General features: G+C 46.5%; 1 protein-coding gene across 2 annotated transcripts in view; it reads right to left on the reverse strand.

Annotated features, from left to right (window-relative positions):
* Positions 1-4943: 4943 nt before the first annotated feature.
* The window catches only part of LOC132398742 (tetraspanin-9-like), a 122792-nt gene continuing 101004 nt past the window's right edge, over positions 4944-26731 (reverse strand). For both annotated transcript variants that reach the window (XM_059978605.1, XM_059978604.1), the window contains 4 exons: positions 14419-14520; positions 13592-13720; positions 13429-13512; positions 4944-5894 (listed from right to left, as the gene is read on the reverse strand). In XM_059978605.1, coding sequence (XP_059834588.1) covers positions 5823-5894; positions 13429-13512; positions 13592-13720; positions 14419-14520 — 387 coding nt within the window. In that variant the 3' untranslated portion in view covers positions 4944-5822. The remainder of the gene's footprint in view (positions 5895-13428; positions 13513-13591; positions 13721-14418; positions 14521-26731) is intronic.

Here is a 26731-nt window from a genome sequence, read left to right on the forward strand (position 1 = left end):
GTTTGCGGAGTCCGTGCCAAACGAACCTGCTGGAAACCATCCGGACAGTTGTCCGGATGGAGGGATGCGCCAAGTTATGAATGGAGTCGAAAACACGTCGCCGCCAGGCTGCGGGGACGACCGGACGGGGCCGGCCGGTGGCGACGTCACAGAGTAGGGTCCTCTCACCTGGGCCCACGGGGAAGTCCTGGAGCTGCAAACCAGAGACTGCAGTCCGGTAACTCGGAATCTCCTCATCTACCTGCTGTGCCTCTGCCAGTGCCTCAAAGTCTACCCCTTGGGAAAGGGCATGAATGGTAGGGCGAGAGAGCGCATCCGCCACGACATTGTCCTTACCCGAGACGTGCCGGACATCCGTTGTGTATTCAGAGATGTAGGACAGGTGGCGTTGCTGGCGGGATGACCAGGGGTCGGATGCTTTCGTAAACGCAAAGGTAAGCGGTTTGTGGTCCGTGAACGCGGTGAAGGGCCGGCCTTCTAGGAAGTACCTGAAATGCCGGATTGCCAGGTAGAGCGCCAACAGTTCCCGGTCAAAAGCACTGTACTTGAGCTCGGGTGGCCGCAGGTGTTTGCTGAAAAACGCCAGGGGTTGCCAGCGACCTGCGATGAGTTGCTCCAGCACCCCACCGACTGCCGTGTTTGATGCGTCCACTGTGAGGGCGGTAGGGGTGTCCATTCTGGGATGTACTAGCATTGCGGCGTCAGCCAAAGCTTCCTTCGTTTGAACGAAAGCGGCAGCGGACTCCTCGTCCCAGGTAATGTTCTTGCTCGGACCCGACATCAGGGCGAACAGGGGGCGCAGCTGAAGGGAGGAAGCGGCGGTAGAAATTGACCATACCTACGAATTCCTGAAGGCCTTTGATCGTGGTGGGTCGGGGGAAGTGGCGGACCGCATCTACCTTAGCGGACAGAGGGGTCGCCCCGTCTTTAGTAATCCTGTGGCCCAGGAAGTCAATGGTATCAAGTCCGAACTGGCATTTGGCAGGGTTGATTGTAAGACCGTACTCACTCAGTCGGGCGCAGAGTTGACGGAGGTGGGACAGATGCTCCTGACGACTGCCGCTGGCTATGAGGATGTCATCCAAATAGATGTACGCGAAGTCCAGGTCCCGTCCCACCGCGTCCATTAACCGCTGGAACGTCTGTGCGGCATTCTTCAGGCCGAACGGCATGCGGAGGAACTCGAAGAGGCCAAACGGGGTGATGAGAGCCGTTTTGGGGACGTCGTCAGGATGCATCGGGATTTGATGGTACCCTCGGACAAGGTCGACCTTGGAGAAGATCCGGGCGCCGTGCAGGTTTGCCGCAAAGTCCTGAATGTGCGGCACAGGGTAGCGGTCCGGTGTGGTAGCCTCGTTCAGCCTGCGGTAGTCGCCGCACGGTCTCCAGCCCCCCGTCGCTTTGGGCACCATGTGCAGGGGGGAAGCCCAGGGGCTGTCGGACCGCCGGATGATCCCCAATTCCTCCATTCTCTGGAACTCCTCCTTCGCCAGTCGGAGCTTGTCCGGGGGAAGCCGCCGAGCACGGGCATGGAGGGGTGGTCCCTGTGTCGGGATGTGGTGCTGTACGCCGTGCCTGGGCATGGCTGCTGTGAACTGCGGTGCCAGAACCGATGGGAACGCCGCCAGGACCCTGGTGAAGTTGTTGTCGGACAGCGTGATGGAGCCGAGGTGAGGGGCTGGCAACTGGGCCGCGCCCAGGGAGAACGTCTGAAAGGTCTCGGCGTGTACCAGTCTCTTCCTGGGCAGATCAACCAGCAGGCTGTGAGCTCGCAAAAAATCCGCACCCAGAAGCGGTTGGGCTACGGCGGCCAGTGTGAAGTCCCACGTGAACTGGCTGGGGCCGAACTGTAGCTGCACCTGACGGGTGCCATAGGTCCTTACTGTGCTGCCATTCACGGCCCTCAGGGGGGGACCCGGTGCCCTGCTGCGGGTGTCGTAACTCGTCGGAGGTAAAACGCTGACCTCAGCCCCAGTATCGACCAAAAAGCGGCGTCCCGACCTGCTATCCCACACATACAGGAGGCTATCCCGATGGCCAGCCGCCGTAGCCATCAGCGGCGGCTGGCCCTGGCGTTTCCCGGGAACTTGCAGGGCGGGCGGCAACGGCGGGCTTCTGCGCCCCACCGCTGGTGGTAGAAGCACCAGTGGTCATTGGGCCGGGGGTTAGTGGGCTCTGCGGCCGGGCCTGGACTGGTTTGCTGCCGGGAGCGTGGCTGGGAGATCTGTGCGATGGACGCCCCGCTCACCTTTTTGGCGTTCCACAGCAAGTCCGCCCGGGCTGCCACCTTCCGGGGGTCACTGAAATCCGCGTCGGACAGCAGCAGGCGTATGTCCTCGGGCAGCTGCTCCAGGAATGCCTGCTCAAACATGAGGCCTGTGTGTCCCTCGGCCAGAGACAACATCTCATTCATTAAAGCCGATGGAGGGCTGTCGCCCAAGCCATCCAGGTGCAGTAAACGGGCAGCCCGCTCGCGCCGTGAGAGTCCGAAAGTCCTGAGGAGCAGGGCTTTGAATTCCGTGTACTTGCCGTCTGCCGGGGGCGACTGTACGAACTCCGCGACCTGGGCAGCTGTGTCCTGGTCGAGGGAGCCCACCACGTAGTAGTAGCGGGTGTCTTCTGAGGTGATCCGGCGAACGTGGAATTGGGCTTCGGCTTGCTGGAACCATAGGTCCGGGCGCTGTGACCAGAAACCCGGCAGTTTCAACAAAACCGCATGAACAGAGGCGGCGTCGGTCATTTCTGGTCCAAAAATCGTTTGGACCATCGGGATCACCAATTGTAGCGGTGTGCTACAAGCAGCGCTAAAATTACGACACGGAGTCGGTAACTGCAGTCGAAGGAAAAACTTTATTCGAAAACTTCAGCCTCACTTTTAAGCCTCTGTCAACCGGCCCCCCATGGCGAAGAGGCTCCAAAGCTCTGTGCTCGCAAACCCCCGTAGGCTATCTAATTGTGAGTCGGTTCGCATACGCTAGGAAATGAGCCGCCACAGGCCTAGAATATAAGAGCAGGGATGTGATGCTGAGACTTTATCAGGCACTGGTAAGGCCTCAGCTTGAGTATTGTGATCAGTTTTGGGCCCCTCATCTTAGAAAAGATGTGCTGGCATTGGAGAGGGTCCAGAGGAGGTTCACAAGGATGATTCCAGGAATGAAAGGGTTATCATACAAGGAACGTTTGACGGCTTTGGGTCTATACTCGCTGGAATTCAGAAGGATGGGGGGGGGGGGGGGGGATCTCATTGAAACCTTTCAAATGTTGAAAGGCCTGGACAGAGTAGATGTGGAAAGGGTTTCCCATGGTGGGAGAGTCTAGGACAAGAGGACACAGCCTCAAGATAGAAGGGCTTCCTTTTAAACAGAGATGCGGAGGGTGGTGTATTTGTTTCCACATGCAGCTGTGGAGGCCAGATTGTTGGGTGTATTTAAGGCAGAGATTGATAGGTTCTTGATTGGACATGACACCAAAAGGTTAAAGAGAGAAGGCTGGGGAGTGGGGCTGAGGAGGAGAAAAAAGAAAAAGGATCAGGTATGATTGAATGTCAGAGCAGACATGATGGGCCAAATGGCCTAATTCTGCCTCTATGTTTTATGGAGTTTCAGGAACGTCCAGTGATGAGGGATGTGTGTTTCAGAAATGTCCGGGGATGAGGGATGAGTGTTCCAGGAATGTCCTGGATGGAGGATGTGTTTTCCAGGAACGTCTGTGGATGCAAGACATGTATTGTAGCCATGAAATAAAATGTGAGATAGAACAAATTCCCCAGAATATAAACTCACCGAGGACGATAGTCCAAGTAGCTGATCGGAAACCAGAAACCAGCAAATACAAGGCCAAACTGTAAAACTAGGGTGCTTTATTGTCCGCATACAGAAGATAATTGTCTACGTGGTACTAAGGAAGATCCTAGGTGCATCAACTGGGAGAGGCTGTAAGATGTGTGGGGATGATTACGGTCGGAGGAATCGTCAGCCGAGATTCCGGGTGAATCTTCTGGGAGAGGCTGCAAGGTGTGTGGGGATGATTACGGTCAGAAGGAACTTCAGCCAAATTGCTGCAGTTTCCCTTTGCTGGAACTCGGCACCAGGAAATCAGTGTGGGCCATAATGTCCCTGGTTAAATCACTCACTAACACACAGGGTTCGATGAACGTATCTCTGGTAGTATCTTGAAGGTATCACATTCAGGAGCATGGAACCTGAGGAGAACTGGACAACCCAATGTTAGCTGTGGGTAGGGGTCACCGAGTCCGGGAATCCGGGTTCAGCCCCGACATCTGGTGCTATCTGTGTGAAGTTCGTAGGTTCTCCCTGTGACCATGTGGGTTAATCGGCTGCTGTAAACTGCCACCCCCCCAGTATGTGGGTGAGGGGAAGTTGATGGGAATCCTGCCAGCTCTCAGTTCAATGTTGTGGATCGGAGAGAGGGTGGGGGTGAGGGTAAGGAAGGGAAGAGGATGTTGTAACTTCAGGGATGTGGGCAAATCAGCCGAGTGACCTCTGATGGGAAAAATCGGTGTCAGGTCAGGACTGGAGAACTCCACTCGCCCGTAACATTGACTCTCGCTGCCCTCCGGACTCACACTGAGTCACAGCTTTTCCTGGTTTCACTACAAACTGAGTGCCCAGTTGTCGATTAGAGGCGCACACTCACTAACCCACACAAATGCATGTAGAATGTCTCACATCCTCACACTGACCGTCACACACCCCTTCAGACTGACAGGCCATACCCACCCTCACGCACACCTTCAGACTGACCGACATACACACCCTCAGACTGATCATCACACATACCCTCAGACTGAGTCATAAACACCCTCAGACAGTCACACACACCCTTAGACTGACCGTCAAACTCACCCTCGCACTGAGTCACACACACCCTTGGCTCGTCAGTTCTGACAACAGTATAACAACAGCCACACTCTGCTCTCAGCACTCTGTGAAACATGATCCCAGAACTTTATTCTGAAAGATTACATTGTGGTTGTGGTGGGGAAGTGAAGCAAGAAAAGCCCAAATATAAAACATTTAACAGGGTACAAAATGCTTCCCAAAGATAAACTGTATTTCCTAATCTACCTTTAAAAAAGTTGCTCATTTATTTGTAAAAAGTGACCCACTGATGATCAGATGTGTTGACCTGACTGATCTCAGAGAGAGATGCAACCAGTTGTTTGATCAGATTTAGAGCAAGAAAATGGGCCCACTTGGCCACCAGAGTAGAATGAACGCTAACCCCACCACATTCTTCAGGTCTGGAGCAGGAGACTGGACCACCCTTGGCCACGAGAGTAGAATGAACCCTCACCCCAGCGGATTCCCTTCCTGAAGTAGTTATAGAAGAATCATTCAGTGTCTCTGCTGGGCTGTATTCTAGAAGTTTGGCCAGAGTCATCTCCCTCCTGCCTGCAATGGACAAGCCATCTGAGCCTGGGACACTCTGGCTTCTGAACAGGCAGTGAGCAATGTGGGCACCAACAGGCCAGTGCAGAACCAAGAGTGGTGGCCACAGTCTCACATCCAGTAGGCAGGGCAAGAGTGGCATTTCTTTGTGGGTGTGGATTTATGGTGTGTATAGAGAACCTTCCGGGTTTGGTGGCAGACAGAAGAGGTGGACTCAGCGACCTGGGTTTGGAACGTGACTGACCACAGTCACTACGTCACACGGAAGAAGACAGAGCTCAAAATTTTCTTTGGCAAAAGAGAAGGAACGCTCCCTGCTGAAGCAGCAGCGAGGTGAGGCTGAGGTGTGAGGGGCGATGTCTGACGACAACACTCACAGCTGGTGAAGCCATGACCCCTGTGCACACCAGACTAGGCCTTGTACTTTTTTCCACCTCTGGAAATCTGATGAAACAGGATCATTGAGAATGCCATTCCGAGAATCTGGAAAAGATCCAAACAGGACCAAAGTCAACACCCTACCATGATGTTTCTGACCCATTCCTCTCGAACCAGACACACCCCCGCAGCTTGTTCACTGGTGTCACCGATGGTGGGTTGCAAGTCACATGATGTCCAATTTTCTGAATTAGGTAAGATTTTGATAATGCCCCGACCCAGGGGAGATAATCTGAGTGGGAGAGGCAACTGCCCAGTTCAGGGTTCTGTTGGAATTACAGGTAGAGAGGGGTAACTTCACCATGGACAGTCCCAACCCTGACTGTGAAAGGAGGAGGGTTGGACATGGGGCTACAAACCCCACCCCTTAAAAGCCCAGAGCGACAGAAATGACAACAGGCTGCATCCCCAAGGGAGGAAAATACGCCAAGATGAGCTAAACCTGGAGCCTGCCCTCTGGTTCTTGATACCCCCACTGCAGGAAACATCCTCTCCACATCCACCCTATCTAGTCGTTTCAACATTTGGTAGATTTCAATGAGATTCCCCCGGCATTCTTCTAAATTCCAATGAGTACAGGCCCAAAGCTGGTAAACACTCCTCATATATTAACCCCTTCATTCCTGAAATCATCCACGTGAATCTCCACTGGATCTCTCTTCAATGACAAAACATTCTCCTTGAGATATGAGGTCCAAAACTGTTGACAGCACTCCAAGTGTAGCCTGACTAGTGTCTTATAAAGGCTCAGCATTATCTCCTTGCTGTTATATTTTATTCCCTTTGAAATAAATGCCAACTGCAGACTCAACCTTTAAATTAACCTCTGGAAGTCTTCCACGAGGACTCCTAAGTCCCTTTGCACTTCTGAGGTTTCAACCTTCTCCCCATTTAGATAATAGTCACCATACCATACAATGTAGGAGCAGAATTAGACCATTTGGCCCATCCAGTCTGCTCTGCCATTTCATCATGGCTGACCTATTTTCCCTCAGCCCAAATCTCCTGCCTTCTCGTCACATTCCTTCATGCTCTGACCAATCAAGAATCTATCAACCTCTGCCTTAAGTATACGTAAAGACTTGGCCTCCACAGCTGCAAGTGACAATGTATTTCACAGATTCATCATTATCTGGCTAAAGAAATTCCTCCTCATCTCCTTTCTAAAAAGACATCCCTCTATTCTGAGGCTGTGCCCCTCTGGTCTTAGATTGTCTCACCACAGGAAACATCCTCTCATCCATTCTATAAAGGCCTTTCATCATTCAATAGGTTTCAATGATGTCACTCTTCTTTCTTCTGCATCCTAGTGAATACAAGCCCAGAACCATTAAACGCACTTCCTATGACAAGCCATTCAATCCTGGAATCATTTTCGTGAGCCTCCTTTGAACCCTCTCCAATTTCCGCACATTCTTTCTAAGATAAGGAGCCCAAAACAACTCACAGTACTCCATATGAGGCCTCATCAGTGCTTTATAAAGATTCAATATTACATCCTTGCTTTTATATTCTAGTCCTCTTGGAATACTAACATTGCATTTACCTTCCTCACCCACAGACTCAACCTGCAAATTAACCATTACAGAGTCCTGCAAAAGGACTCCCAAATCCCTTTGAACCTCAGTTTTTTGTATTTTCTCTCCATTTAGAAAGCAATCAACGCTTTCATTTCTTCTATTAAAGTGTATGATCATACACTTCCTGACACTGTATTCCATCTGCCATTTCTTTGCACCTTCTCCTAATCTATTCTCCTATTGTTCCTTTTACCAAAGTGCATTATCATACATTTCCCAACACTGTATTCGAGCTGCCACTTTTTTGCCCATTCTTCCAATTTGTGTAAGTCCTGCAAGCAATTGAATTGCTTCCTCAGCAATACCTAACCCCTCATTTATCTTCATATCATCCTCAAACACTGCCACAAAGCCATCAATTCCATTACCTAAATCATTGACAAACAATGTGAAAAGTAGTGGTCTCAACACTGACCCCTGAGGAACACCAGTACTCAATGACAGCCAAGCAGAAAAGGCCCCTTTTATTCCCACTCACTGCCTCCCGCCTGTCATACATTCCTCTATCCATGCCAGTATCTTTCCTGTAACACCACAGGATGTTATCTTGTTAAGCAGCTTCATGTGCGGCATCTTATCAAATACCTTCTCAAAATCCATGTAAATGACATCCACTGCCTCTCCTTTGTCCACCCTGCTCGTTACTTCCTTGAAGAACTCTTAACAGATTTGTCAGACAAGATTTCCCTTACACAAGCCATGCTGACTTTGACTTATTTTATCATTAGTCTCCAAGTACCCCTAAACCCATCCTTAATAATAGACTACAACACTTTCCCGACCACTAAGTTAGGCTAACTGGCCTATAATTTCCTTTCTTTTGCCTTCCTCCCTTAAAGAGTGGAGTGACATTTGCAATCTTCCAGTCTTCTGGGACCATGTCAGAATCATTGATACTTGAAAGGTCTCAACCAATGCATCTGTTATGTCTTCAGCAACCTCTTTCAGGACTCTGGGATGTAGTCCATTTGGTCCAAGTAACTTATCCATCTTAATACCTATGAGGTTGCCTAGTGCTTTTTCCTTTGTAAAAGCAATGGCACTCACTCCTGCTCCCTGACACTCATGGACCTCTGGTACACAACTAGTGTCTTCTACAGTGAAGACAATGCAAAGGAGCTTAGGAGGATTAATGGCACCTATGGCGACTCCTTTGCGTGCATCTTTGGAAACAGCTCAATTTCCATCTTTAATATCTCTAATTATCTCTTTCCGGGTTCTTTTGAGGACCGTGATCTGGAGTTTCATGCAACTCTGGTTCTTTGTGGGAATGGAACCTGCTCTCAGGTTTTCACGACTGGCCGTTATTTGGCATGCCAAGGGCTTGCCTTCGGAGGGCCGAGATTTCGTGGCTCTGGAGAAGGGTGGAATGACAGTCAGTGTCTGGGCAGATAGGTGTGTCGTGGGAGGTGGAAGATCTAAGACCGTGTGCCCAGAGACCCAAGATCTTTGGGCACAGAGCTCGGAAAAAGTGATGCAATGGACTTATAACATGGTAAGCCAGCGAGTTGTTTGTTATGTCTCCCCTCTCGCTGTGAAACGGAAACACCTTTTTCTCCTTTATTAGGGAGAGAGAAAGCCTGTGTATGTTGAAGACTGAGTGAACACATAGTCTTTGGGGTAACTGCAAGACTGTGGCTTTGCTGTTGCTTTGTTCACGCTTGAGTGCTCAGTGGCAGGTGTTGATGCCTTGTTTTTACCAGTGGGAGGAGGTGGGATCGTTGCTTGCTGCTGCTTACGCGCGAGAGGGAGGGGAGCTGGGGGGACTTTGAGGTTCTAACATTTAACTGTCATTCATTCTATGAGGGCACTCCTCTGTTTTCGTGGATGTTTGTGAAGAAAAAGCATTTCAGGATGTATATTGTATACATTTCTCTGACATTAAATGTACCTTTGAAACCTCTTAAGTACCCATTAAGTTCCTCTGCCATTTCTTTGTCCCCCATTACTACCTCACCAGTATTACTTTCCAGTGCTCCAATATCAACTTTCACCTCCCTTTTACTCTTTAAATCTCTGAAAAAATCTTTTAGTATCCTGCTTTATCATATTGGTTAGTTTGTCCTCGTATTCCATCTTTTCCCTTCTTATAGCTATTTTGGTTGCCTTTTGTTGGATTTTAAAAGCTTCCCAATCATCCAACTTCCCACTCACTTTTGCTACCTTATATGCCCTTTCCTTAGCTTTTATGCAGTCCATAACTTGTCTTGTCAGCATGGAGGCCGACCGCTGCCATTTGAGAACAATTCTTCTGTGTGACATATCTACCCTGTGCCTTGTGAACTATTCCCAGAAACTTCAGCCAACTCTGCTCTGCCATCATCCCAACCAGTATCCTCACCCAGTCCACCTGGGCAAGCTCCTCTCTCATGCCTCTGCAATTTCAATTATTCCACTGCAATACTGATACATGTGACTTGTGCTTCTCCCTCTCAAACTGCAGTATGAACTCAATCATATTATGATCACTGCCTCCTAAGGAAGGGTTCCTTTACATTAAGCTCCGTAATAAGATCTGGGTTATTACACAGCATGCAATCTAAGATACCTTTCCACAAGTAGGCTTATGCAGAAACTGTTCTAAAAAGCCACCTCCGAGGTATTTAACAAATTCTCTCTCTTGTGATTTGACAACAACCTGATTTCCCAATTCCCTTGCATACTGAAGTCCCCCATTACAATTGTGTTATTACTCTTATTACATGCCTTTTCCAGCTCCTATTATCATCTCCACCCACACCTTGGCTACTATTTGGATGCCGATTTATGATTCCCATTTTGATTTATTTTACCCTTGCAATTTCTCAACTCCACCCACAAAGATTCAACAGTCTCCGACCCTATGTCACCTCTTTCTAAAGATGTAATTCCATCTCTTACCAACAGAGCCATACCACCACCTATGCCTTCCTGCCTGTCCGCTTGCTACAAAGTATGTCCTTTGATGTTAAGCTTCCAACTATGGCCTTCTTTCAGCCACAACTCATTGATGCCCATATCATACCAACCAATCTCTAATTGTGCCACGAGTTCATCCACCTTATTCTGAATGCTACATGCATTTAAATACAGCACCTTCAGTCCTGCATTCTTCACCCTTTTGAATTTTACATCTGTGGTACAATTTAACTCTTTGCTCTGTCTGCATTTGTACCCAATCAAATGTCCTTCCAAATGCTTGTCCTTCCTTACACTCATGTTACACGTTTCACCTACTTGTAAAACTGTTGCTTCAACCTCAGCTCTATCATTCTGGTTCCCATCCCCTGCCATATTAGTTTAAACCACTCCCAACGGCTCTTGTAAACCTGCCCGCAAGAATATTAATCAAGTGCAACGTGAAAGACTGGCTGAGGACAGGATTTTGGTGAGCTGCTGTTGGTAGTCTATGCCCCAGTAGAGGTGATGGGCTTAAGGAGAGGAAACAGATAGAGGTTAAGATGTCTGGACCAATAGCCTGTGGTGTTTCCCTGGTCCGTCATGCCCACAGTAGGGTTTCGGGGGAGGGGGGAGGGATGGTTTATCAGAACAGACCACGCTGAAATGTTAGCGGCAAGATCGGTATTGGGAAGTGGCCAGACATGATCCCATTGAATGATGGCGTGGTAAGGGGATCATTACCACGCCATCATTGTTTGCCAATGTTTGAGGATTGGTTGCTGGGGCAGGGATAAGTCTGCGAGGGGAGGGATCTGCAGTGTATTAGGGGTCTCTGCACATAAGGGGCTAACAAAACAATTTCAACCTCCAGGTCCACTGTGCCAAGACATCTTGTTGCACTGGAGCCGTCTAGACAACCAGACATTGAGAACAGACTGGAGTCACGACAGCTAGGCACTGAGAACAGTCCAGAGTCTAAACACCCAGATACTGAGAGAAGACCTGAGTCCAGACAGCTAGGCACTGAGAACAGACTGGAGTCTAGACAGCCAGACACTGACAACAGACCAGAGTCCAAACCATAAGACCATAAGACAAAGGAGCAGGTCTCCTTTCGACCCATTGAGTCTGCCCCACCATTTCATCATGAGCTGATTCAATCTCCCCTTTAGTCCCATTCGCCCACCTTCTCAACATAACTTTGATGCCCTGATTGCTCAGATACCTATCAATCTCTGCCTTAAATACACCCAATGACTTGGCCTCCACTGCCACCCATGGCAACAAATTCCACAGATTCACCACCCTCTGGCTAAAAAAAAATTTTTGCATCTCTATTCTGAATGGGCGCCCTGCTATCCTCAAGTCATGTCCTCTCGTACTGGACTCCCCCACCATGGGAAACAACTTTGCCACATCCACTCTGTCCATGCCTTTCAACATTCGAAATGTTTCTATGAGGACCCCCCCCTCATTCTTCTAAACTCCAAGGAGTACAGGCCAAGAGCGGTCAAACGTTCCTCATATGTTAACCCTCTCATTCCCGGAATCATTCTAGTGAATCTTCTCTGAACCCTCTCCAATGACAGCACATCCTTTCTTAAATAAGGAGCCCAAAACTGCACTCAGTATTCCAAGTGAGATCTTACCAGTGCGTTATAGAGCCTCAACATCACATCCCTGTTCCTATACTGTATTCCTCTAGGAATGAATGCCAACATTGCATTTACCTTCTTCACCATTGACTCAACCTGGAGGTTAACCATAAGGGTATCCTGCATGAGAACTCCTAAGTCCCATTGCATCTCAGAACTTTGAATTCTCTCCCCATTTAAATAATAGTCTGCCTGTTTATTTCTTCTACCAAAGTGCATGACCGTACACTTTCTGACATTGTAATTCATTTGCCACTTCTTTGTCTATTCCCCCAATCTATCCAAGTCTCTTTGTTTCCTCAGCACTACCAGCCCCTCCACCTATCTTTGTATCATCAGCAAACTTAGCCACAAAGCCATCTATTCCATAATCCAAATCATTGATATACAATGTAAAAAGAAGTGGCCCCAACACAGACCCCTGTGGAACACCACTGGTAACCGGCAGCCAACCAGAATGGGATCCCTTTATTCCCACTCTCTGTTTCCTGCCAATCAACCAATGCCCTATCCATGTAAGTAACTTTCCCGTAATGCCATGGGCTCTTATCTTGTTTACCAGCCTCATGTGTGGCACCTTGTCAAAGACCTTCTGAAAATCCAAATACACAACATCCACTGCATCTCCCTTGTCTAGCCTACTTGTAATTTCCTCAAAAAATTGCACTAGGTTTGTCAGGTAGGATTTTCCTTTAAGGAAACCATGCTGAGTTCTGCCTATCTTGTCATATGTCTCCAGGTACTCCGTAACCTCATCCTTGACAATCGACTTCAACAACTTCCCAACCACCGATGTCAAGCTAACAGGTCTATAATTTCCTTTTTGCTTCCTTGCCCCCTTCTTAAATAGCGGAGTGACATTTGTAATCTTCCAGTCCTCTGGAACCAGGCCAGAATCTATCAACTTTTGAAAGATCATTGCTAATGCCTCCGCAATCTCCACTGCTACTTCCTTCAGAACACAAGGGTGCATTCCATCTGGTCCAGGAGATTTATCTACCCTTAGACTATTCAGCTTCCTGAGTACTTTCTCTGTCTTTATTGTGACTGCGCACACTTCCCTTCCCTGACACCCTTGAGTGCCTGGTATACTGCTGATGTCTTCCTCAGTGAAGACTGATGCAAAATACTCGTTCAGTTCCTCCGCCATCTCCTTATCTCCCATTACAATTTCTCCAGCATCATATTCTGTCGCTCCTATCTCTACTCTCACCTGTCTTTTACGCTTTATATTCTTGAAAAAGCTTTTAGTATCCTCTTTGATATTAGTTGCTAGCTTCCTTTCATAGTTCATCTTTTCCCTCTTAATGTCCTTCTTAGTTTTCTTTTGTAAGCTTTTAAAAGTCTAGAGAGCCAGGCACTGAAAACAGACTAGAGTCTAGACAGCCAGACACTGGGGAATAGAGTGCAGCCTGGGTCTCAATGGGCTCCGAAGATGGGTGCCCCTTAATGAAACATCCTTACCTGGATCAACACGATGCATACCCCAACTGAGCTGAGAACAACCGTCTGCTGTTCAACAAAGGCCTCGATCTTATCATAGCAGCCCTGAAACACAGGAGGGGGATGTTACTGGTGTGTCATTTAGCACAACAGAAAGTGTTCTTGGGTTCGTTACAGAACTAACCTTGGTGAACCACTTGCTGGGATCGCCCTGCCCACAATTCTGACTGTACTCCTGACAACAGGAGTCAGGAACTCTAGTCACGTCGCTGTCAAACCAGTCAGTGGCGTTGTCTACTCCACAACACTCGTACTGTGAGAGAGGCAGACAGGTCATATGGTCTTAAGAAACATAAGGCAGTGAGGGTATGGACAAGGGGAGACTGAGAGAGAGAGTGTGGGAAAGAAGGGATGGAAAGGGCATAGGGGAGAAGGAGAGGGTGGAGGGGAAGGGTTGGAGGGAGAGGGGAGAGGGCGCAGGCAGGATGGAGGACACTGTACTGACATAGATCACACATCCTGGAAACACTGTGTCCACACTGACCTGATTCACGCCATACATCCCAGAAAAGCCGTGTCCACACCGTGTCCCCTACACACATCGTACATCCGAGATACACCGTTTCCACACTGACCCCGTACACACCACATCACAGATACACCGTGTCCACACTGACCCCATACACATCGCCTATGTCCCAAGGGTGGGGGAGTTTGAGAGTCACATTAGGTGTGAGGGAGTGAGAGGGTCAGGACAAGGGGTGGGGGAAGCGAGGCTGTCAGAACGAGTGGTGGGGGAGTGAGAGGGTCTGGACGAGGGGTGGAGGGAGACAGCGGACAATGGGTGGGGGATTAAGAGCATCAGGACAAGGGATGGAAGGAGTGAGAGTTAGGAATGGGGTGGGGGAATGGGGAGTATCAGGGTGATGGGTAGGGGAGTGAGAGAGTCAGGACGAGTGGTAGGGGAAATGGGTGGCATTTGAGGAAAGTGTATTATATCACTGTACCTACCTCGTTCTGAATGATGTTCCAAGCATTGGTCAGGCCGACGTTACCTTTCGTGTTGTAGAGTGACAGCCCTATCTTTAGGTCCTTCCGGGCGTATTCTGCCACCTGTAGAAAGCACCAACACCTCAGCACAACCAGAGACACAGACATATAATCTCTGGTCACAGCACACTGCAGCATGCCAAAACAAACACGCACACACAGACATACACACACACTTACACAAACACACAGGCGCACACACAGTTACACCAACAGACACACAAGTGTACACATATAGACACACACAGTCCCCAGTAACAGCACATGGCATAATGCCAACACACCCACCCTGCTAGTAATGGCCTATTGAACAGTGCCAATACACAGCAAAGACCAGCACATGGCACAGCAATGTACGAGGGGTGGGGGAGTAGGTGACATGTGGTGCAGACACAGGCCTTTTGGCCCAGACTAGTCCCTGACGATCACCTTGCCCATTAGCTAGCTCTAGTATGCATTGTGGAAGTGTTTTTGATATTATTGGATATAAATGGAAACAAGAAGAGGTGGGTCTACAAAGTGGGGGTCTCTGAGGCCCCAGACTGTTTAGAGACACAGAATTGGAATTAAAGAGGATTCTGGACAGAATGGTACAAACGGATGCAGTGGGCTGTTAATCTATGTACTGGTCAAACCAGACTAGCTCCAGTACTATGGGTGTTGGGGGGTTAGATCCAGGGGTGAGCTTGTGGATGTTCTCTGAATAACACACACAGAAGTACAGAAAACACAGAACCTACTCTACAAACTGCCCAGAATTTACATAAAGCATAGGTAGAAAACATTCACAAACCCAACCCTGGATCTAACCCCCCAACATCCATAGTATTGGAGCTCGCCTGGTTTGAGCAGTACATAGATTAACAGACAGAGAAGTAGCCTGGAGAATGGGCCATTGCAGACTGGGTATTGTGACCAGGCTGGTAATGAGTAGATGGGCCAAACTGCCTCCATGTGGTCAGTCACCACAATGTGCTAGAACCGCTCTCTGCTGGTGTGTGCTGTTCATATACTGCCTATCCACACTTTCAAAGAGGTGTTTTACACAGGCACTGAGGCTGGTAATCTGTCTGTAGAAATCCAGCCGTGTGTGGATGAAGCGTCTTGTGAGATTACTCCTGGCAGCAACAAGAAGGTCAAGGGCTCAGCGCAGGACAGACTGATCCCTCCTTACAGCTGATTATCTGCCACCATCTGCTCTATCAGATGGAGCCAATCACTGTTCCCCTGATTACAAGGACAACCTCAGCTGACAATCAAACTTACAGGAATAATGAGGACAGTCTTTTGCATTTGAAACATCTTATCAGGGTCTGAATCAATATTATCCCTGTACTGTTGGGGAACTCCAGAATGAGGGGTCACAGTTTAAGGATAAAGGAGAAGCCTTTTAGGACTGAGATGAGGAAAAACTTCTTCACACAGAGAGTGGTGAATCTGTGGAATTCTCTGCCACAGGAAACAGTTGAGGCCGGTTCATTGGCTATATTTAAGAGGAAGTTAGATATGGCCCTTGTGGCTAAAGGGATCAGGGGGTATGGAGAGAAAGCAGGTACAGGGTTCTGAGTTGGATGATCAGCCATGATCATACTGAATGGCAGTGCAGGCTCGAAGGGCCAAATGGCCTATTCCTGCACCTATTTTCTATGTTTCTACTGTGTGTTGGGTTCAATACAACATCCTAGTCCAAACCATGGAGGGTATCTTCCTGAATTCTCACATATTAAGCGGATTCCCGCATCCCAGTGTTGAAAACTCAAAATTCCCAATTCAGGAACTCCAATGAAAGGGCTTATCACCAACTGGAAGGTGACAAGAAAGGGAAGAGGTTCAAACTTCAGGATGGTTTCATACCTTCTGTCAAAGGCATTACTGGCACTTGATGATTGAGTTAGAAGGAAAGACCACACAGGCTGGGTCTGTTTTCTCTGGAGTGACAGAGGTTGGGGGGGGGGATGACCTTATTTTCTATGCATCCTAATATCTCTTCTGCACCCTCTCTAAAGCTTTGATGTCCTTCCTACATTGAGACAACCACAACTGAAAACAATATTCCTAGTATGGTCTAACCAGGGTTTAATAGAGCTGCAACCTCTTGATTCTTGAACTCAATCCTTCGACAACACACCATACACCTTCTTAACCATCCAGTCAACTTGTGTGGGAACTTCTGAGATCTGTAGATGCGGTCCCCAAGATCCATCTGTTGCTTCACATTGCTAGGAATTCTGTCAATAACTTTATATTCTGCCTTTGTTCAATCTTCCAAAAGTGTACCGCTTCACAGTGCTTCCTGTCAATATCCTACAGTAACCTACAATAACCTTCTACACTAACAAAATGCTAGAGGAACTCATGAGGTCAGGCAGTATCCATGGAGAGGAATATTGGGTTTTGGTGTGAAACTCTCTCTATCATGAGCACATTATTCCTCAGGTTGGGCATCAAGAACAGTCCACAATACTCTGATAGAGAGAGTGCACAAAGGATTCAGTAGGAAAGGGCACAGATGATGAGTGGAGTGGAGGAATTGAAAGGAGATCTGACTGGTAGGTTTTCCCTGCTAGAGGGTGGGGGTTATATCTGTAGGAGATGCTAGGGGAGGTATGACCTGTTTGAAAGTGACGGGTTCCACCTGAACACAAGGGGGACCGATACTCTCGTGGGCAGGTTTGTAAGAGCTGTTGGGGAGGGTTTAAACTAATCTGGCAGGGGGATGGGAACCGAAGTGAAGGGACTCAGGATAGGAAGGATGGTAAAAAAGCAAAGATAGTGTGCAGTCAGACTGTCAGGAAGATGATAGGATAAAACTGAAGCCAGCAGGGTGAGTATCAGTGCATCAGGGATGCAGAAACAAAAAGGGTAGCAAATACAGTACTCAAAGTGTTGTAGCCCACCTGGCTTGCTGCTCACATTCGTATAGGGGAATCAACTTTTGACCCCACCAAACAGGGCATTCAAGTTTGGGTGGATGCTGTGTAATGTACCCCAGTACAAACCCACAATGCAAAATATCAGACAGTACACAATATGCAATTAAATGATTATACTTTATAACTCTTACTTTGACTATGTGATTAATACAGAAACAAAATATAAAAGAAAAAGGTGCCACTTTTATTAAATAGTTCATGCACAAAATCATTGGAGCTCACACCTCAGGTATTCCTCCATAAAAGACCTCTGCCAAAATGTCACTGACCCCCAAACCCTCAGATTCCAATCTCTGCCGTCTGGTGGTCTACCAGCGCTCTCCACACACATCCTTCCTCTTCCTTCTCCAACGAAAGCCCGTAAAAAGCCCCAGTTCCCAGAAACACAAGAAAGAATATTTCTCCCCATTGGATAACCCTGAATACCAAAGTCTCGTTAGCTCTAGTCATAACCCAACTTCACAGCTATAGGGAAACCATTACCTCAGCAGTTAACATTACAAAACAGCCATTATATGTTATATCTCAATGCACTGAGTATAAGAAATAAGGTGGATGATCTTGTTGCACTATTACAGTTTGTCAGGTATGATGTTGAGACCATCATAGAATCGTGGCTGAAGGATGGTTGTAGTTGTGAACCAAATGTCCAAGGTTGCACATTATATTGGAGGGATAAGAAGATAGGTAGAGGGGGTGGCGTGGCTCTGTTGGTAAAGAATGGCGTCAAATCAGTAGAAAGATGTGACATAGGATCGAAAGATGTTGAATCCTTGTGAATTGAGTTAAGAAACTGCAAGGGGATAAGGACCCTGATGACAGTTACATACAAGCCTCCCAAGAGTAGCTGGGATGTGGACCACAGATTACAACAGGAGATAGAAAAGGCATGTCAAAAGGGCAATATTATGATAGTCATGGGACATTTCAATATGCGGGTCAATTGGGAAAATCAGGTTGGTAATAGATCTCAAGACAGTGAGTCTGTTGAATGCTTACAAGATGGCTTTTTAGAACAGTTTGTCGTTGAGCCCACTGGGGGTTCGGCTACAGTGGATTGGATGTTATGTAATGAACCGGAGGTGATTAGGGAGTTTCAGGTAAAAGAATCCTTAGGAGGCAGTGATCACAATTTGATTTGAGTTCAACTTGAAATTTGATAGGGAGAACGTAACGTCTGATGTAACAGTATTTCAGTAGAGTAAATGAAATTACAGAGGTATGAGAGAGGAGTTGGCCAAAATAAATTGGAAGGAGCTGCTGGCAGGGATGTCAACAGAGCAACAATGGTGTGAGTTTTGGGAAAAATGAGGAAGGTGCAGGATACATGTATTCCAAAACAAAGAAATACTCAAATGGCAAAATAGTACAACCATGGACGACCAGGGAAGTCAAAGCTAATGTAAAAACAAAAGAGAGAACATACAACAAAACAAAATTATTGGGAAGACAGAGGATTGGGATGCTTTTAAAAACTTACAGCAAACAACTAAAAGAATTATTAGGAGGGAAAAGATGAAATCTGAAAGCAAGTTAGCAAACAATATCAAGGTAGATAGAAAAAGCTTTTTCAAGTATGTAAAAAATAAAAGAAATGAGAGTGAATACAGGACTATTAGAAAATGAGGCCGGAGAAATAAACAGGGATAAGGAGATGGCAGATGAACTAAATGAGTATTTTGCATCATCCTTCACTACAGAAGACACTAGCACTGCGCCAGATGTTGAAGGGTGCATGGGAAAAGAAGTGGGTGCAGTTACTATTACAAGGGAGAAGGTGCTCAAAAAGCTGAAAGGCCTAACAGTATAAAAATCACCCGGACCAGATGAACTGCACTCTAGGATTCTGAAAGTGGTAGCAGTAGAGATTGTGAGGGCATTAAAAATTATCTTACAAAAATCATTGGACTCTGGCATGGTGCCAGAGGAATAGAAAATTGCAAATGTCACTCCATTCTTTAAGAAAGGAGGAAGGCAGCAGAAAGGAAATTATAGACCAGTTAGCCTGACCTCAGTGGTTAGGAAGATGTTGGAGTCAATTGTTAAGGATGAAGTTATGGAGTACTTGGTGACACAGGACAAGATTGAACAAACCAGCATGGTTTCCTTCAGGGAAAATCTTGCCTGATGAATCTGTTGGAACTCTTTGAGATTACAAGTAGGATAGATTTGGGCAATCAGAAAGCCTTTGACAAGGTGCCACACATGAGGCTGCTTAACAATCTAAGAGCCCATGGTATTACAGGAAAGTTACTGGCACGGTTAAAGCACTGGCTGATTGGTAGGAGACAGCCAGTGGGAATAAAAGGATCCTTTACTTGGTTGGTTGGTTGCCAATGAGTAGTGGTGTTCCACAGGGGTCGGTGTTAGGACAATTTCTTTTTATGCTGTATATCAATGATTTAGATGAAGAAATAGAAGGTTTTGTTGCCAGGTTTGCAAATGATATGGAGACTGGAGGAGGGGCAGGTAGTGTTGATGGAACAGGTAGGATGCAGAAGGCCTTAGACAGATTAGGAGAATGGACAAGAAAGTGGCAAATGAAATACAATGTTGGAAAATGCATGGTCTTGCACTTTGGAAGTAGAAATAAAAGTACAGAGTATATTCTAAATGGGGAGAAAATTCAAAAATCTGAGATGCAAAGGGACTGGGGAGTCCTTGTGCAGAACAAACTAAAGGTTAACATGCAGGTTGAGTCAGTGGCGAGGACAGTAAATGCAATGTTAGCATTCATTTCAAGAGGTCAAGAATACAAGAGCAGGGATGTGATGGTGTTGCTTTCTAAGGCACTCGTGAGGCCTCACCTTGATTATTGTGAACAGTTTTGGGCTCCTCATCTTAGAAAAGATATGGTGACATTGGAGAGGGTCCAGGGGAGGTTCACAAGGATGATTTGAGGAATGAAAGTGTTATCATATGAGGAATATTTGACGGCTGTGGGTCTGTACTTACAGGAATTCAGAAGGATGAGGGGCAATCTCATTGAAACCTTTCTAATGTTGAAAGGCCTAGACAGAGTAGATGTGGAAAGGATGTTTCCCATGGTGGGAGAGTCTAGGACAAGAGGGCACAGCCTCAGGATAGAGGGGCATCCATTTAAAACAGATGCGGAGAAATTTCTGGTGAATTTGTGGAATTTGACACCACAGGCAGCTGTGGAGGCCAAGTTGTTGAGTGTATTTAAGGCAGAAGTTGATAGCTTCTTCATTGGACATGACATCCCCTGAGAAGGGGAGAAAAGGGTCAACCATGATTGAATGGCGTAGCAGACTCGATGGGCCAAATAACCATATAACGATTACAGTATGCAAACAGGACATCCCGGCCCTTCTAGTCCATGCTGAACACTTACTCTCACCTAGACCCACTGACCCACACTCAGCCCATTACCCTCCATTCCTTTCCTGTCCATATATCTATCCAATTTTACCTTAAATGACAATACCGAACCTGCCTCTACCACTTCTACTGGAAGCTCGTTCCACACAGCTACCACTCTCTGAGTAAAGAAATTCCCCCTCGTGTTACCCTTAAACTTTTGCCCCCTAACTCTCAACTCATGTCCTCTTGTTTGAATCTCCCCTACTCTCAATGGAAAAAGCCTATCCACATCAACTCTATCTATCCCCCTCATAATTTTAAATACCTCTATCAAGTCCCCCCGTCAACCTTCTACGCTCCAAAGAATAAAGACCTAACTTGTTCAATCTTTCCCTGTAACTTAGGTGCAGAAACACAGGCAACATTCTAGTAAATCTCCTCTGTACTCTCTATTTTGTTGGCATCTTTCCTATAATTCGGTGACCAGAACTGTACACAATACTCCAAATTCAGCCTTACCAATGCCTTGTACAATTTTTACATTACATCTCAACTCCTATAACTAATGCTCTGATTTATAAAGGCCAACATACCAAAAGCTTTCTTCACCACTCTATCCACATGAGATTCCACCTTCAGGGAACTATGCATCATTATTTCTACATCACTCTGTCCTACTGCATTCTTCAATGCCCTACCATTTACCATGTATGTCCTATTTGGATTATTCCTACCAAAATGTAGCACTTCACATTTATCAGCATTAAACTCCATCTGCCATCGTTCAGCCCACTCTTCTAACTGGCCTAAATCTCTCTGCAACCTTTGAAAACCCACTTCATTATCCACAACGCCACCTCCCTTAGTATCATCAGCATACTTACTAATCCAATTTACCACCCCATCATTCAGATCATTAATGTAAATGACAAACAACATTGGACCCAGTATAGTTCCCTGAGGCACACCACTAGTCACCGGCCTCCAATCTGACAAACAGTTATCCACCACTACTCTCTGGCTTCTCCCATTCAGCCACTGTTGAATCCATTTTACTACTTCAATATCAATACCTAACGATTGAACCTTCCTAACTAACCTTCTGTGTGGAACCTTGTCAAAGGCCTTACTGAAGTCCATATAGACAACATCCACTGCTTTATCCTCATCAACTTTCCTCGTAACCTCTTCAAAAAATTCAATAAGATTTGTCAAACATGACCTTACACGCACAAATCCATGCTGATGGTTCCTAATCAGACCCTGTCTATCCAGATAATATATATATACCATCCCTAAGAATACTTTCCATTAATTTACCCACCACTGATGTCAAACTGAGAGGCCTGTAATTGCTAGGTTTACTCTTAGAACCCTTTTTAAACAATAAAACCACACGAGCAATATGTCAATCCTCCGGAACCATCCCCGTTTCTAATGACATTTGAAATATTTCTGCCAGAGCCCCTGCTATTTCTACACTAACCTCCCTCAAGGTCCTAGGGAATATCCTGTCAGGACCAGGAGATTTATCCACTTTTATATTCTTTAAAAGCGCCAGTACTTCCTCCTCTTTAATCATCATAGTTTCCACAGCTTCCCTACTTGTTTCCCTTACCTTACCCAATTCAATATCCTTCTCCTTAGTGAATACCGAAGAAAAGAAATTGTTCAAAATCTCCCCCATCTCTTTTGGCTCCACACATAGCTGACCACTCTGATTCTCTAAGGGACCAATTTTATCCCTCACTATCCTTTTGCTATTAATATAACTGTAGAAACTCTTTGGATTTATTTTCACCTTACTTGCCAAAGCAACCTCGTATCTTCTTTTACCTTTTCTAACTTCTTTCTTAAGATTCTTCTTACATTCTGTATGTTCCTCGAGCACCTCATTTACTCTATGCTGCCTATATTTATTGTAGATATCTCTCTTTTTCCTAACTAAGTTTCCAATAACTCTTGAAAACCATGGCTCTCTCAAACTTTTAACCTTTCCTTTCAACCTAACAGGAACATAAGGATTCTGTCCCCTCAAAATTTCACCTTTAAATGACCGCCATTTCTCTATTACAGCCTTCCCATCAAACAAATTGTCCCAATCCACTCCTTCTAAATCCTTTCGCATCTCCTCAAAGTTAGCCTTTCTCCAATCAAAAGTCTCAACCCTGGGTCCAGTCCTATCCTTCTCCATAATTATATTGAAACTAATGACATTGTGATCACTGGAACCGAAGTGCTCCCCAACACATACCTCTATCACCTGACCTATTACTTTCCCTAACAGGAGATCCAACACTGCCCCTTCTCTAGTTGGTACCTCTATGTATTGCTGCAAAAAACTATCCTACACACATTTTACAAACTCCAAACCATCCAGCCCTTTTACAGTATGGGCTTCCCAGTCTATGTGTGGAAAATTAAAATCTCCCACAATCAGAACCCTGTTCTTACTACAAATATCTGCTATCTCCTTGCAAATTTGCTCCTCCAATTCTCGCTCCCCAGTAGGTGATCTATAATACATTCCTATAAGTGTTACTACACTTTTCCCATTCCTCAATTCCAGCAAAATAGCCTCCCTAGATGAGCCCTCTAATCTATCTTGCCAGAGCACCACTGTAATATTTCTCTGACTAGCAATGCAACACCTCCCCCTCTTGTCCCTCTGATTCTATCACACCTGAAGCAACGAAATCCAGGAATATTTAGTTGCCAATCACACCCCTCCTGCAACCATGTTTCACTAATAGCTACAACATCATATTTCCAGGTATCAATCCATGCTCTAAGCTCATCCACCTTTCTTACAATGCTCCTAGCATTAAAATAAATGTATTTAAGAAATTCTCCACCTCCTCCTCTCTGTTTATCTCTAACAGTACAAAGAACTTTACTGTCTTCTTTTTTTTCCTTCTCCCATACATCTGTTCCTACACTCTGATTTTCCTCTTCCCTCGTATTTAGTTTAAATCCACTGGAGCCTCTCTAGCAAACCTACCTGCAAGAATATTTGTTCCCCTCCATTTCAGATGTAAACCATCCCGCTGGAACAGGTCCCACCTTCCCTGGAAAACTGCCCAATTATCTATAAATTTGAAGCCCTCCCTCCTGCACCATGTCTTCGGCCACGTGTTGATCTGCACTATCTTACTATTTCTAAACCCACCTGCATGTGGCACTGGTAGCAATCCTGAGATTGCTATCCTGGAGGTCCTGTCCTTTAACTTGGCACCTAGCTCCCTAAACTCACCTTTCAGGACCTCCTCACTCTTCCTACCCATGTCACTGGTCCCTACAAGGACCACGACACCCAGCTGCTCTCCCTCCCTCTTGAGAATACTGAGAACTCGATCCGAGATATCGTGGACTCTGGCACCAGGGAGGCAACAGACCTTCTGGGATTCTCGATCTCTTCCACAGAACTTCCTATCTGTCCCCCTAACTATTGAATCCTCTATCACTACTGCTCTTTTCCCTCCTTCCCTTCTGAGCTGAGGGTGTAGTCTTGGTCCCAGAGACGCAACCACTGCAACTTGTCCCCACCAACAGTATCCAAAATGGTATACTTATTGTTGATGGGAACGGCCACAGGGGTGCTCTGCTCTTCCTATCTATTCCCCTTCCCTCTCCTGACAGTCACCCAACTTCCTGACTCCTCGGGGTGACTATCTCCCTGAAACTCCTGTCTATTTCTGCCTCCCAAATGATTCGAAGTTCATCCAGCTACGGCTCCAGTTCCCTAACACGGTTTGTCAGGAGTTGCAGCTGGATGTAATTTTTGCAGGTGTAGTCATTTGGGACAACAGTACTCGCCCTGACTTCCCACATACTGCAAACAGAGCACTCAACTGCCTGCTGCCTCCATTACCTACTCCTAAGCTAATTAGATTAATTAAAGGAGCTTACCCGGCCTTAACTCACCTGAAATTGCACCATTTCGGATCGCAAGACCCTGCAGTGGATAGTGAGGTCAGCTGAGAAGATCATTGGGGTCTCTTTTCCCGCTATTACAGATGTAAAGGGGATTTCTTCTTTTTCTTTGTTACTGTGTATGTAATCAAAATGGCTTCTTTGTTTTGTTAAAAGTAGGAATGCTTCTTTGTTGCGAGAGTGCTGGAAGCTTGTTTGGGTTAAAATTTACTGATATCGAGAATTGTATCCCTTTGTAAACCAATTGGGATTAATGTTGTTCTTTCTTCTGAGTCTGTAAGCTATTGTTGGCGGGCTTTTGGGGAGATTGGCACGAGGGGGTGAGAGAGAGAGAGGATGCGATGTTGTAAACTGGGCGAGGAACGGACCCCAAGCAGGGGTCCAAGGCCAGGAGGTACTCTGAGGAGAGGAGATGAAGCTAGATGTGCTTGGTTGACCACTTCGGATGGTCCTAAGCTGCGAGTCGAGGAGTTCGGAGGGGATCGAATGGTGGCCAGAAAACTTCAGTAATTGAGCTCCAACGGTTGTGCACGAAGTGGTTTGGACTTTGATAAGTTTGGCGCCTTTTCTTTTCCTTCATATATACTATATTGTTATTAATCACTTAGTTATAGTAACCTTTATAAATTGTTCTCATTTAATCACATATGGTGTACTGTCTGTTTTTTGGGCGAGGCGGGGACATCACACAGCATCCACACCAGCTGATTACCCAGTTTGGCGGGGCCGAAGGCTGCTCCCCCTAGACGAGAATGAGCTGAGCGAGCCTGAGGCCAACCAGGGGGTTACACAGATATTTACACTACACGCTGCATCTGCAAAGCAAACAGCATTATGAAGGACCCCATGCACCCCTCATACAATCTCTTCTCCCTCCTGCCATCTGGGAAAAGGCACTGAAGCATTCAGGCTCTCACGACCAGACTGTGTAACAGTTTCTTCCCCCAAGCCATCAGACTCCTCAATACCCAGCGCCTGGCCTGACACCAACTTACTGCCCTCTACTGTGCTTATTGTCTTGTTTATTATTTATTGAAATGCCTGCACTGTTGTGTTCACTTTATGCAGTCCTGGGTAGGTCTGTAGTCTAGTGTAGTTTCTTTTCCTGTGTTTTTATGTAGTTCAGTGTAGTTTTTGTACTGTTTGAGGTAGCAACATGGTCCTCTAAAACGTCTCGTTTTTACAGTGTACTATACCAGCAGTTATGGTCTAAATGACAATAAAAAGTGACTTGACTTGATTCTGATTCTGACATTCACACAGCTAAAACAGGGGATTAATTAGATTGTACTAAAATTATACATTGGTTCTGACCACCTTTAAACTGCCAGTTTGTTTACCCTCCCCAGGGTGAGCTGCTGGTCTCCGGTTGTTGGATCGCACACTAATTCCTTTTGGAATGTTCTGTGCATTAAATCAGTAAATGAACAGCTTATTGATGCTATGCAGCAGATTCCCACTCCCCACTCCCCACCTGTTACTGCTGACTCCTGTTTCCAATAATCCATCCATCCAAGGACACAGCCAGCGGGAGCTTAGTTTACTACAGAGCACTGGTTAACATTTCCAACCAGAGCACAGGAGTAGCGGTCAACCATGGCACCAGCTTGGTAGCCAACAATTGTACTATCCACACGGTTACCAGGGTCCACCCTGCCACAACTTGACACACATCCCTCAGCCCAGACTGGCCTCTCAGAGAGAGCTGTTACGCATGTGACTACCTCTTGCAGTCAGTTAAACCAACTTTTGATTATCAGCACTTATACAAAATCTTCATATCGTTTGGGCCAAAAATAATTGGCATTGCTACCATCATGGAGGAGGTAGAGGAGCCTGAAACCACACATTCAGTGTTTTAGGAACAGCTTCTTCCCCACCGTCATCAGATTCCTAACTGGACAATGAACCCACGTACACTACCAGCAGATTTCTGAACAACAATGAACCCATGTACACTACCAGCAGATTTCTGAATGGACAATGAACCCACGTACACAACCAGCAGATTTCTGAACGACAATGAACCCATGTACACTACCAGCAGATTTCTGAATAGACAATGAACCCATGTACACAACCAA

The sequence above is a fragment of the Hypanus sabinus genome, chromosome 8 (genome assembly GCF_030144855.1).
Source record: "Hypanus sabinus isolate sHypSab1 chromosome 8, sHypSab1.hap1, whole genome shotgun sequence".
In the NCBI taxonomy this organism is placed as follows: domain Eukaryota; kingdom Metazoa; phylum Chordata; class Chondrichthyes; order Myliobatiformes; family Dasyatidae; genus Hypanus; species Hypanus sabinus.